Raw genomic sequence first — 14728 nt, forward strand, 5'->3', positions numbered from 1 at the left:
ACATGTCATTACTTTATTTTGGCGTTCTGTTTTCTTTGTAATTCTTAAGCAGAGCTATAACAGAAGCTTTCTGAGTATTTACTAATACTTATTTATTTATCTCATTTCAGTGAGCTCTATAGTTAAAGTACAGAGTAGAACGATAAACATTGTCGCCATAAAAAAGACGACATGATTCCATTTCCGTTTGATGAAAACAGTTTTTCTTTTTTTTGTTGCAGTTATCTACAAGAACAATAGGATCCTTCTATCATGTATAAAAGTTACAACAATCTTCAACAAGCGAGATCGGAGATGCGCCGCTGTACAACTCGTGCTCTCTAATTATGACAACAGATCCATTACTCCCACCCTCAAAATTCATCTCTGGATAGCCGCGAATAATAGGGACGTGCCCATGGTGATGAAAACAAAGTTTCCGGCCACGGTTATGGTCTTTGGTGTAGTTTCATGTTAAGGCCACATCCTGCTGCTTCACATTTTCGAAGTCGGCTTGAAAGTCAAGAATGAAGAATGTAGTTATACCCTGGTGCAATCAGGTGGCCGCTGGAAGACTCTGAGTGTGGCAGCTGCTGGTCCACAAGTCCCAAAAGACCAAGACTTGGCTTCAGAAGAATTGCTACGATTTTGTACCTTTCTCTTACTGACCCTTCTCCACCTCCCACCTGAACCCACTGGACTACTTCGTTTAGTCATACCTCGAGAACATCACCAACATGACCTCCATCAACACCAAAGCCATCCTCCGCGCTTCTGCTGGCGCTTGTGGAAAAGGCATGCTCCCAGTTTCGGACCCGTATCGAGGCGGTGATTGAGGCTGAAAGCGGCTACATTGAATAGATGCTAGCTCTTCTACATAATCAAGTAACCTGGACTGATTTTTTTCAATTAAGGTTTTAAAATAAAGCTATAGTGCTTTTATAGTTTTCTGTAAAATGGAAACTATTTTCATAAAAATGTTAATAAATAAACTCATACGACGCGTGTTATTGTATTTTCTGTCCAAAAAACTAATTTTTCTGAGCTATCCAGAAAAATATATCAGCTTTTTAAAAAATATGTTTATGATTAGTAAGGCTAGGACAACAGCATATTATTTTCATTGTTTTGACTCTCAAGTGTGTATCCGTTGATATCTTATATGCTTTTATAGAGAGTGATGGGGTTCTATATTGATTAACTGTGTCTAACTGCGTCGGATATATACTCGAGTGTCAAAACAATGAAAAGAATATGCTGTTGTCATAGCCCTAATATTTAGATATATTTCTTATTATTATTTATTAGGTCCTGCTAGTTTGTAATGTTATCTGCTGAAGAAGAGCCCTTTTTTTTCAGAATTAACTAATGTATAAAATGAAATATTTCACATTGTAATAGCGTAGTGTTATATAGATAAATGTTACTAAACGAAAAGCAAAATGGCGGAAATTTAGAAAGCCAAATGAAATGTATTTATTTTCGGTCGTTTTGTTCGTGACATATTACTTACATTTGAATGACTAAAGAATTACGACATCCTTCCAATCTGGAATTCAAAAGCCAAATTTGACATGATCTCAGCTTGACAAACAGCGATGCAGATGAAAAACAAATTTTCACATTTTCTACGCTTTCAAAATGTATCACGGTGTGTCGTGATGAGGATTTAAAACAAAAAAAAAACAATAAAAAAAAGCTCGTAACAAAGATACACAAGATTCGCCCAGCAGTCAGTTTCAGCTTAGTAAGCAATCAACTCTGTTTAGTCACTAATTATGCATCCCTCCTCGCGTGAAGCTAAGTAAAAAGTAATCTTCACATTTTAAAGGAAAAAGATGCTGCGAAACTACAGCATATCTCGTATTATTTCGGGAGTACTTCTATAATTGAAGGCGAAACAATACTATCACTTCTTTTACTAATGTCGTTTTTTGATGTTCAACTATATATATAAAAACGGCGTTATTTTTGCACCAGCCTAATATAGCTAATAGAGATTTGGTATCTGTTTATCGTAAGCCGAAGCCATACTATCTATCTATCTATCTATCTATCTATCTATCTATCTATCTATCTATACGCTTATGATTTTTTTGTGTATATCGATATTCATATTAAACCCCCTTTTTTCTATTTATTTAAAAAGAAAATATAACTTTGTCATATATGGGTCGCGGAATTGCATTTATCTGCAAAATATCTAGCTAATATGCTTTTAAAGATTCATTTTAATTAATTTCGTTTTTTTAAATTTTCTTATGGGACTAGCGGGGGTGCCCGGCGTTGCCCGGACGTTTGGAGGTGTGTGTTTGTGTTGGGAGGATAGATCAAATCAAAACAAAATAAATAAATAAAAAAACGTTGCCCAGGTGTTTGGAGGTGTAAAAGAAAAAAAAAGTTTTGGTAGGGAGGTAGGCTCGAACCCAAAGCCTTGAGGTTAAGGCGAAAAAAAAAAAACGTATGATATATTACCCTGATGCTAAAGAGACAGCGAACCGAGAACGAACGAAATTAAACGTTAAAAAAAACAGCAGTAGTAGTAGTAGTAGACAAGGAAAATGAAGGAACGATTTTTTTGCTACACAGTAGAAAAGCGACCCGTTGAGGTGAAGGGATTAATGTTTTTAGCTAATTTTTGATATTTGTCATCCGAAGGTTCTAGCTTCAAAATGATACCAATCTGGCTAACACACTAACACACATTTTGCCTTTTTAATGTATATACTAGCGGGAGTACCCGGCGTTGCCCGGGTGTTTGGAGGTGTGTGTATGTTGAGGAGGGGTCACAACAACAAAAAAAAACGATGTTAAACTTCTTTAAAAAATCGGAAAAACAAGCAAAAAAGAAACTGCCCGGCGTCGCCCGTGTGGTAAAAGAAAAAAAAGTTTTAGTAGGTAGGTAAGATCGAACCTGGAACCTTGAGGCGAAGGTGGAAAAAAGAATCCAGACATGGAACTCACGCCCACCACGGTAAAGTAGCGGAAAGGCAATTTAATTTAAAAATTAAAATTTAAATGCGCGATTTTAATGATAATGAGGCCAAACATATCTCGCAGTCAGCTTTTGCTGCAAGGCTGTTTTTTTTTGTTTTCTTTCCCAACTTGGGCTGTTTGTTTTTCCAAGATGTCGGGGAGGGGGAAATCAGCTCCCTATAAAAAGAGGAATGTCCCAATGAATAACAATTGTCTGATATAAGAGGTTTTCACCGCATTGATCAAACTTTATTGCTTTTTCTGCACGTCCCTGCCAAGAGTACCGATATTTATTTGCTTCCCCACTTAGCAAATTAGGCACAAGACCGTTTTTTAATGTGGAGAGTGAAGGGGGGGGGCCAGCCCCCCCCCCGTGAGGAACTAGATAGTGACAATTGATATGAAGGGTTTCCTCTACATGGACCAATACCTGATTGCTACAAGAGCAATACTTTTATATGTGGGGTTGCCCCCACATATGGTCTTTGATTGCAGTATCTGCCGGAACGGATACTACACAAAGGTGATTTGATCTTGGCGAAAAGGTCAAGGTATTTATTTGCTCCCCCACCGAGCAAATTAGGCACAAAGCCGATTTTTCATGTGAGGAGTTAAGGGGAAATGGAGACCAACTGCATGGGGAGTAGGGGAGCTGGATAGTGACAATTGGTATGAAGGGTTGCCCCTACATTGACCAAGGTCTTATATGTGGGGTGGCTCCCACATATGGTCTTTGCTTGCAAGGTATTTATTTGCTCCCCCACCGAGCAAATTAAGCACAAGGCCGATGTTTTATGTGAGGAGGGAAGGAGAAATGGGTACCAACTCCCCGGGGAGTAGGGGAGCTGAATAGCGACAATTGGTATGAAGGGTTTCCCCTACATTGACCAATAGCTGATTGCCACAAGGACAATAGTCTTATATGTGAAGTTTCCCCCACATATGGTCTTTGCTTGCAGTATTTGTCGGAAAGATACTACACTTTGATCTTGACCAAAAGGCCTAGCAGACACGAATGCTAGGGAATTGCTGAACCGGATTCAGTTTCGCTTTTTTATACTGAAAAAGCGAAACAAAGTCGCGGCAATTGAAAAAAATCTCGAAAAATAGCGTGTAAAAGTCGGACAAATAATAGACGCGATCTCCTTTCATAACTCGTATATATTATGATTTAGACAGTATATAAAAAGTTTTAAGAAAGAGTGAGCACGTCAAGCGCCCCCCTCCAAAATCATTTGCCGGACATACACAAAAAGTGCACACACAAACACACACACATTTTCGCTTTTATATATATACTAGCATGGGTGCCCGGCGTTGCCCGGGCCTTTCGGGGTGTATGCTGAGCAAAAAGAAAAAAAACAACAACAACAAAAAAAAAAACAAGAAAAATAAAACAAAACAACGGTAATTTTTTTTATCACTTTGACCCCTATTATGACCCCTTAACATTTATTGTTTTGGGCTCTAATCAAGTTATTAAGTTAGATCCATGTCCAAGGAACCTATATCAAAAATTTCAAGTGTTTTGACCCAAAATGACCGGAGGAGTTTAGTAGAGTTCTCAAAGGTCAAATCGTTTAACTTTGACCCCTTAACAGCCAAATTTCTGACCGAAACCCGATCACATAGATTTTCCCAAATCTCAGTACCCTGTATATCAAATTTCGAGTCTGTAGACTAAAAATTGACAGAGTTATTGCGTAGGAAAATGTACATAGACACACACACAGACAGACACACAGAGATGCGTTCACTTTTATAGATATATATATATATATATATATATATATATATATATATAGATAGATAGATGATCATCTTTAGTCACCTATAACTTGTAATTATATTCATGCAGCTATTCTACATAATTTATACTTGCGTAATATTTACATAAATTAGTAAACACAAACCGCTTTCTTGAATGCGCATATATATTTGTTTAAAAACATTTGCCCACCCAAACTCCTCTGTCACTATTTGGTCTACAGACATGAAACTTAATATATGATGTATTCGAACCCATGCGAAACTTTATATTTGGGTTTTAACCGGGGAAAATCGGTGCAAAAGTGAAAATTAAAGAAATGGAATTTGCCAGGTGAATGTAAAACGTTTGCATTACGAATATGCATACGTAACATAATAGCTATGTGTTCATGTTTTAATTTTTAGCCTTGCAGCAAACATGTCGTCATAGCTCACGCATTAACGTTGAAGGAAAATGTAAATCGTAAGCTAAACCTGTTGGTTTCGATTCTGAGTAGTGGCGCACGGGTCATTTTTTTTTTAAACTTTTTAAATTATTACTATATATTGGGTTGAATATAATATAATAATAGATACGAAATCTGCATTAATCAAAATATCAGATTTAAACATATTTTACGACCGGGCAATGCTGGGCGGTCTGCTAGTTACCTATATTACTAATCGAAATTTGGTACCTGTCTTTCTGAAGCTGAAACTATACTAATACTTCAATATCTGAAGCCGAAGACATGTAAGAGAGAGCATATGAGCACGTGTTAAAATATCAGTGGGAGCTGTACGATAGCTGGCTTTCAAAATTATTAGCAGCAGTAGTCGTTAAAAGAACGTATGCAAATTAGCAAGTGTTCGCAGTCTTGCGTCACAAGAAAAGAAAAAGGACCTCACGTGGCCGAAGAAAAGCAAAGTGCGCGTCGGGAAAGATTAACGTGTAAAGCCGAAGACGAGAAATGGCTGGTTATGACTGGCTTGTGATCGAGGAGAGAAGCAAAGTGCACGTTGGGCGAGATAGACGTGTGGCTCCGTGGTGGAGGCGAGATAATTTAAAACTGGTGTCGAGCTGGCGGGGTTTTATTAGAAGATATGAACAGTAAAAAGAGAAAAAAAAGAAAGAAAGAAAAAGAAGCAGGCATTGTTTGGAAAGTAACGGTAATAAATGCCTTTTGCTAAAACAAAAAAGTTAAGTCGGATTTATTAATTTTTGCTTGTTCGTTTCTTTGCGATGGTACCAGAAGGCGTGGGGGTCTGTGAAAGGTTTGAACTGTAACGAACGCAGGTCAAGCGTAACGGTCATGTTACAGCCATACTATTACTTCTATTACTAATGGGGATTTTATATCTGCTTGTATGGATTGAAAATTATAATATTACCTCTATATCTGAAGCCCAAACTATATATTATTTCTATTACATTATAAATTATAATATTATATCTATATCTGAAGCCCAAACTATATATTACTTCTATTACATTATAAATAATAATATTATATCTATATCTGAAGCCGAAACTATATATTATTTCTATTACATTATAAATTATAATATTATATCTATATCTGAAGCCCAAACTATATAATACTTCTATTACATTATAAATTATAATATTACCTCTATATCTGAAGCCGAAACTATATATTATTTCTATTACATTATAAATTATAATATTATATCTATATCTGAAGCCCAAACTATATATTACTTCTATTACATTATAAATAATAATATTATATCTATATCTGAAGCCGAAACTATATATTATTTCTATTACATTATAAATTATAATATTATATCTATATCTGAAGCCCAAACTATATATTACTTCTATTACATTATAAATAATAATATTATATCTATATCTGAATCCGAAACTATATATTATTTCTATTACATTATAAATTATAATATTATATCTATATCTGAAGCCCAAACTATATATTACTTCTATGACATTAGAAATTATAATATTATCTCTATATATGAAGCCGAACTATATATAACTTCTATTACATTAGAAATTATAATATTATATCTATATCTGAAGCCAAAACTATATATTACTTCTATGACATTAGAAATTATAATATTATCTCTATATATGAACCCGAACTATATATAACTTCTATTACATTAGAAATTATAATATTATATCTATATATGAAGCCGAAACTATATATAACTTCTATTACATTAGAAATTATAATATTATATCTATATCTGAAGCCGAACTATATATAAGTTCTATTATATTAGAAATTATAATATTATATCTATATCTGAAGCCGAAACTATATATTACTTTTATTACATTAGAAATGAAATTATTACGTCGATAGCTGAAGTCGAAACTATACATTACTTCTATTACATTAGAAATTATAATATTATATCTATATCTGAAGCCGAAACTATATATTACTTCTATTACATTAGAAATTATATTACTTAAGTTATACATTATTTCTATTACATTAGAAATTATATTACTTAAGTTATATATTACTCCTATTACATTAGAAATTATAATATTACTTAAGTTATATATTACTTCTATTACATTAGAAATTATAATATTACTTAAGTTATATATTACTTCTATTACATTAGAAATTATAATGTTACTTAAGTTATGTATTACTTCTATTACATTAGAAATTATGATATTACTGAAGTTATATTACTTCTATTACATTCGAAATTATAATGTCACTTAAGTTATGTATTACTTCTATTACATTAGAAATTATGATATTACTTAAGTTATATATTACTTCTATTACATTAGAAATTATAATATTACTTAAGTTATATATTACTTCTATTACATTCGAAATTATAATGTTACTTAAGTTATGTATTACTTCTATTACATTAGAAATTATGATATTACTGAAGTTATATATTACTTCTATTACATTAGAAATTATAATGTCACTTAAGTTATGTATTACTTCTATTACATTAGAAATTATGATATTACTTAAGTTATATATTACTTCTATTACATTAGAAATTATAATATTACTTAAGTTATATATTACTTCTATTACATTCGAAATTATAATGTTACTTAAGTTATGTATTACTTCTATTACATTAGAAATTTTAATATTACTTAAGTTATATATTACTTCTATTACATTAGAAATTATAATGTTACTGAAGTTATATATTACTTCTATTACATTAGAAATTATAATATTACTTAAGTTATATATTACTTCTATTACATTGGACTAAACGTTGTGAAGATACCATCCCAGATGAGAACAGAGATCCGAACAATTCAAGTCATACGACGTCTCAATCTTCATCCAGACATCCAGAGACATTTTATTTTGTTTTTAGATGTGTTTGTATTTTTAATTTTGAGATAATAAATATCGGACATTTCGCTTGGTTCTGTCTCAAAAATTTATCTATTTTTTTACATAGAGTTCACCACTTATTAAGAACCAGAGGCCACTCGTGGATAAGGATTAAAGATTGTACAGTATCAGAATCATAGGAATCATTAGTAGTGGAGATGCGGTAAATTTGTTAACTTAAGAGGGACTGCTCATCAAGAACTTGTTTGCATTGGACTTGAAGACAGCCATATTGTAGTCAGCTGGAAAGCAGGCAAATAGAAGACAGGTACACAGGCGTGCCGTTCTAAGAAAGAAACTTTGTTTATGGAATCTACGTTAAGGTTTAGGCACAAATAAAGAGTAGGGAATTTATTAATAGTGTTTTCGACTAGACGAGTGTTTCTCTTGAAAGTTTGGCGAAGGGGAACCATAGATTGGAGCTCAAACAAGCACTTGCCATGAAAATAACGATAAAGCAGCGAACTCTCTTCTGTGAGAAAGAAGCTACAGGAAAGAGAAAAGGGCATCCCCTACTAGGCACCGAACACTATTTTGAACTCAAACATAAGAAAATATTAAGGTACTAGTTTAGATTGATGATCTTTTAAACCAAGGGATTTCAGGTGAAAACATTATCACGTACTTACGTTTCCTATCGAAATTCATATAAATTCCAAAAGTTACTAAAAATGATCCAGTAGGTGTGTAACGTGGATATCGTTGCAAAAGGAACAAACAAAAATAAATAGGAATTAAATAAACATTCGACTCGCCATTTTTTAAAAGTGGAAATGAAATGCATTTATTTGTGGTTCTTTCAAAACAACACATTTCATTATATTTTCAAAGTCTTTTCTGCAAACACATGTGCTTTTTAAAAGTCTCTGATGCCGCCACTTACGCTGGCACTGGCCAGTTCTTTCTCACTCTCGACTTTCACACACACACACACACATCTTGCTCGACCCTCAACCTGCTTCTCTCCTCAACCATGTGGTGTATTTTTCTCTCATTTTCTTGTGACGAAATCTCGCGCACACTTTCTGATTAGCATACGTTTTTTAACGGCTGCTGTTAATATTTTCGCTAGCCAGTTATTCTTCGGCTGTTGCTGATATTTTCACACGCGCCCATACGTGCTCTGTCACAGATTGAAACATTTTAAAGAAAAACTCAGCCATAATTACATTACGTTTAAAAATGGCGGTACATATTTATTTAATCGAAATGATCGATTAGTTACCTCCCCTGGATCTTGCGAACTCTCCAATATAAAAACATACTAAAAAAACTCTATAAATTACTAGACTCAATCATTTTTATATTTACTTGTAATTATTTTTTACTAGATCATTTTTCATAATTTTTAGAATTCATACTATTTGCGACATGACACGTAAGTAGGCAATGCTGTTTTCATCTGAAATGCATTGGTTTAAAAGATTGCTAATCTACACAAGCACCCTTTATATTTTTTGTAATTATTTTTCTACTCGATCATATTTTTTTTTATTTTTTTTTTATTACATTTTCACCCCAAACAAGGCACATTGCCACTTTGGTGTAGGGGGCTACTATCAGGGGCAGCAACTACTGGGGCACTATGTTGAGATTTGGGCAGCAAGATGTCGGTTCACGTTACACTTGAACTTCTGCATGCCAGTACAGTTAGGGAAGCAGGGACCTGGAATGGAATTCCAGAGTCTAGCGGTTCTAGGGAAGAAACTACTGGAGTAGAAAGATCTTTTACATCTAGGGATCTCTACTGTGTGGGGGTGGGATTTAGCTGCCTGTCGGGTTTGTCGAGGGTGTCTACATCGTGGGGACACAAGTGTCTGCAATTCGTCAGAGCATTCACCATTAAAATACTTGTAGAACAGGCAGAGGGATGCAACATTTCGTCGATGGGACAGAGGCTGAAGCTTAGATGCCAGTTCAGGGCCTATCAGATTGGCGACTCTTTTTAAAATTTATACTAATTTCGACATGACATATAATTAGATAATTACGTTTTCATCTGAAAAATTACCAATCTGTACCAGCGCCGTATATATTTTTTGTAATTATTTTTCTACTTATTCATTTTTCCATAAGTTTTGGAATAAATACTAATTCCGACATGACACGTAAGTAGGTAATAATGTTTTCACCTGAAATGCGTTAGTTTAAATGATCACAAACCAAAAGAAGCACCGAAATCGACCTTTAATTGAATAAGTCTGGGATCGAACTCACCGCTCATGAAGTTATAAATGACAGGATTGATAGCGCTGTTGAAATAACAGAGCCACCTAGCGGCCATGGCGAACACCGGAATCCATTCTGCGTTGATTGTCTTCAGGGTGCCGCATTGTCTGTCAAAACACAAAATGGAAACACGTTTTTAGTACAGTTTTTGCTCAGAACTTTAGTCTTTCTATTTTTATTTTCTTTCTTTTTCAATAACTTGGTTACCCGGCGTTGTTCGGAGACATTAAAAACAAATGAAAGAGTTAAAATGTGTGTGCAACATCTTTATTTTAAATCGTCTCGCCCCCACTCTCTCTCTCTATCAATCAATCTATCTATCTATCTATCTATCTATCTATCTATCTATCTATCTATCTATCTATCTGTGATATTATTCAAAAATTGGAAAAACAAGAAGAAAAACAATAACAAAAAGAGGAAATGAGTTTATCAGTAAAGGAAAGTTTATAGGAAGTGAGGTTAGTACAAAAACAATGGGGAGAAAGTTGTTCACTAAGGCACACAAAGGCGATGGAAAATAGGATTGTAAATCAAGGTGTGGTGATAACTGGGACAAAAGGACCGGAAATAGAGGTCAATACTTTTAGAGTTATTTTACGGACAGTTTAGGAGACTAGAAGGGTTACTTTAAGTTTAACGTAATTTTCCCTTCCTTTATTTTGTCCTTTAAAATAATGTTGCTGTTTTCTGGATTAGAATCTACCCGTTTCACTCTTATCGTTAGGTATTTTTTTTACATTTATACAGTATTGCTTTTATTTTATTAATTGTTTTAGTTCCTTACATCAAGCAGTTTCATGCCTTGTCTGGAGCGATTCTCAGAAAAAAGAGGTCGAATAAATTTTGCGACAGTTTACGACACTTGACGGCATGTGGATAGTTTTGGGTTGACGGCAGTGGACGACATTTGACAGCATGTAGGTAGTCTTAGGTTGGCGGCAGTGGGCAGCTGACAGCATGTAGGTAGTCTTAGGTTGACGGCAGTTGACGACAGTTGACGGCATGTGGATAGTTTTGGGTTAACGATAGTGGACAACAGTTGACAGCATATGGATAGTCTTGTTGGAGGTAAATAAAATGTATTTTTTAGATTTCTGATACTATCGATGCACTTCCCCAAAGTGTTAGGAAGTGATTAAGAAAAAAGGGAAAATTATAACAAACATAGCAAATAAGTTGATCAGCAGAACAAAAGTATAGAAAGTAAGTTTAGTAGAAAGACAATGAAGAGAAAGTTGTTTACAAAGGCGCACAATGGCAACTAAAATAGGATTATTAATCAAAGTGTGACAAGTGACTGGGACAAAGGACCGGACATAGAAATCAATATATTCAGAGTTCATTTACGGACATTTCAAGAAGTAGGAGTTAGTTTTGTGACAGTTTGTCGTATGGTGGGATTCTATATAACATGGGGGTGGTAGATGTGTGTATTTATTGACTTGTATATATATATATATATATATATATATATATACATATATATATACGTTAATTTATTTGACCGTCTACATATGAATGTTTCTATTGATTGTCTAGTGGTTTTATAAACATGGCAAATAACAATTATAACAAACAGAGACAAATAACAATCTCTTGGGCTTTACATCAGCCAATGTAGAAACTACCTTATCCATCTTTGGTCTTGATTTGACGGATTCTCAGAAAAGCTAAAAACAAAGATTCGTGCAACCCGAAGCATTGGTGGTATTTACAGCAACTTTATTTCGGATGTTTCCCTTATTGGAAAGCTGCAACGCTAGTCCAAGATTTTTGCTCTCAACATTTCTTCTTACTCTGAGCCATTACGGTCCGTAGACCGTCTCTCTTCCTCTGACTACCGACTGTGTCTGCTCACTATGACTCCCAACTCTTGACTAACTGATACATGTAATTTTAAGCTATCTCATTACGTCATTTTGTTTATACTGTAACTTTCATTTTCACCAAGTTAACATTTCTGTTTGTGGTAGTTATGAAAACTAACATTGCTTTCCATTAAAACATTTTAACATAAATAAGTTTATCTGTAAATATTTATTTCGCTTTGCTAACGTCCTTTCTGACAGCAGTCTAAATCAGGGTTTCTCAAAGTCGTTTCCATGGTGCTCTGGGGCTCCCTGAGTGAGTCTAAAGGAATCTGGAAGACCAAATGCTTTATATGGAAAAATTAGACCTTTTTTTTACTGGAAAGACATATGATACACAACTACAGGTGTAAAGGATTCCAGGATGGTTCATGAAAAATAAAAGTAAAAAAAAAATAACAAAAAATGCAACAATTTCTGATAATCAAAAACAAAAAATGGTTGCAAACATTATCATCAGCTAGTGTTAAAATTTGCAATTAATGTTTTTCATATTTAATTTAGAAATTATCTTGTTAGTACTCCGTGAAAAACCTTTGTCCTATCAGGGCTCCATTGTGTCTTGAGGTTTGGGAAACCCTGTTCTAAATAATACAAAGTATCAATTCTCATCTAAAATTAATTTTATTTTATAAACATCAAATCTGTTTAGCAATAAACAAGTCGAAACTAGATTCACGGCGACGACGGCGATTCGGGTGTACAATGCTTTATAAACGCATCGCTAAGCGAAGCCGTAGAGAAAAGAACGGTGATTAACCAAGTTTTAGTCTTATAATAAATTCCTTGGTTCTAATAGATTCCTTAAAAAAAATAGAATGCTATCAGTCGCAAATTGTGACAACCGTAATTAAACATCTGCTTGGTAACAAGGTTATTTGGTTTGAAAGAAAATGATTTAACATGGACTTTCGAGAGATCAATCGGAGGGACCAAATTGATCGTTTGTTTAAAGATAATCAATTAAGGAAATCGATAAAATTACTGTGATAAAAGCTCCTGTATCGACCCTTAGAATGGGTTCAAAAACAAAACAAATAAAAAAAACAAAAACAAACAAAAAAAAACGAGAGCGGTTATCATTAAGTTGCGAATATTCAATCTACGACTTTAACGACGAAACTGACATTTCAAACTGGAGCGTGATTGGCCAATTGTTATAAAAGGAGGGCTGTGTTCGGATGAAGAAGTTTAAGTGATGCCTTAAAAGTCAGAGGTGAGGCAGCAACAGCAGCCGCTAGCGCTTGTAGCAATAGCACCCCGCATGACTTATATGCAGATGATCGTGTCAGTGCGCAAAGTGACGTCACAGTGGAAAGAAAGAAAAAAAAAGAGGGGAAAATGAAGCACGTGGCGCGAGGACCAGAAAAAAACTGCCTGCATGTTATCCTGTACTTGCATGAATGACTTTTAAGCACGTGCCGAGACGGCAAGGTTTTGTTAGCTACATGGCAGAGAAGATGAAGCAAGAGACGTTTAAAACAATATGGAATGCGTTGTTGGAAAGTACCGGTAATAAATGCCTTTTATTAAAACTGAAAAAAAAAATAATAATGCCGAGTCGAATTTCTTCCGTTTGTTTGTTTTCATTACGACTATCTCAGATACAACGTATTGGTTCAGAATGTTAAAATGTAACGACTACGTTACAATGACGTCAGAACGAAAGTCCATAAAAATATGTGATTACCGGGCAAAGATTATGTTTCTTTTCTGGCATCTTCAAACAGTTCCTTATTTAAGAGGTTGAAAAGGACCTCATTGTGCTAAAAAATATGAAAATAAATTAGGATAACAGGGAGATAAGTAAAGGCTTCTATTTCTTGACAAAAAAAAAAAAAAAATGGAAAAGCTACGAAGACGGGAGTGGTACGATTAAAACTAGCAATCTTTTATACTCCAGAATTTACTTTTTGGTCCCCCGACAAAAGGTGGACCTGTAAATTCACCAGCGTCCGTTCGTCTGTCCACACTTTTCTCAATACCTACGTCTTGAAATTTTTTTAAATTTTGCACAAACATTAAACATGATATGAGTAAAAAAGTAACAGAACGGATTTTCCTGGAAAACTTCGGTTGCCCCCACGCCCAGGGGTGTCTTTAGGGTTAAAATGGCTAAAATTGACACTTTTGTGCTGATTAAAAAGAATTGATGCCTTGGATTTTTATAAAACTTTCTGAAAAGTTGTAACTAACTGATTTCTATTTCATTTTGTTTGTCTATACGCCGTGATAACTCTTGGGTGTGCCCCAAGGGCTCTTTTAGGGCTAATAAAAACACTCCATTTTTGGGACTATTTTACCATATTTGTCCCAAATCTTCTGTATATGTCTATTTAGCAGTTTTGCATGGTGTTGAACTCAAATTTAAATATGTTAAAGCCTTGGGGACTTTTGAGGCTAAATGGGTGGGGGCAAATGATGGACTTAGTCATTTCTTTTTTTGCATGGTGTAGAACTCAAATTTACATATGTTAAGGCACTGTTTGTTCATTTTCACCAGGATTTGACGTCCCCTGTAGACTTTTGGGGCTA

At 34.4% G+C, this 14728-nt stretch overlaps 1 protein-coding gene across 1 annotated transcript in view; it reads right to left on the reverse strand.

Annotated features, from left to right (window-relative positions):
- Window positions 1–14728, reverse strand: part of LOC145287774 (orexin/Hypocretin receptor type 1-like) — a 340017-nt gene that overhangs the window by 37148 nt on the left and 288141 nt on the right. The window contains exon 4 of the mRNA XM_080135599.1: window positions 10311–10429. Coding sequence (XP_079991725.1) covers window positions 10311–10429 — 119 coding nt within the window. The remainder of the gene's footprint in view (window positions 1–10310; window positions 10430–14728) is intronic.

The sequence above is a fragment of the Euprymna scolopes genome, chromosome 11, assembly GCF_053919585.1.
Source record: "Euprymna scolopes isolate OS-2025 chromosome 11, ASM5391958v1, whole genome shotgun sequence".
In the NCBI taxonomy this organism is placed as follows: Eukaryota; Metazoa; Mollusca; class Cephalopoda; order Sepiida; family Sepiolidae; genus Euprymna; species Euprymna scolopes.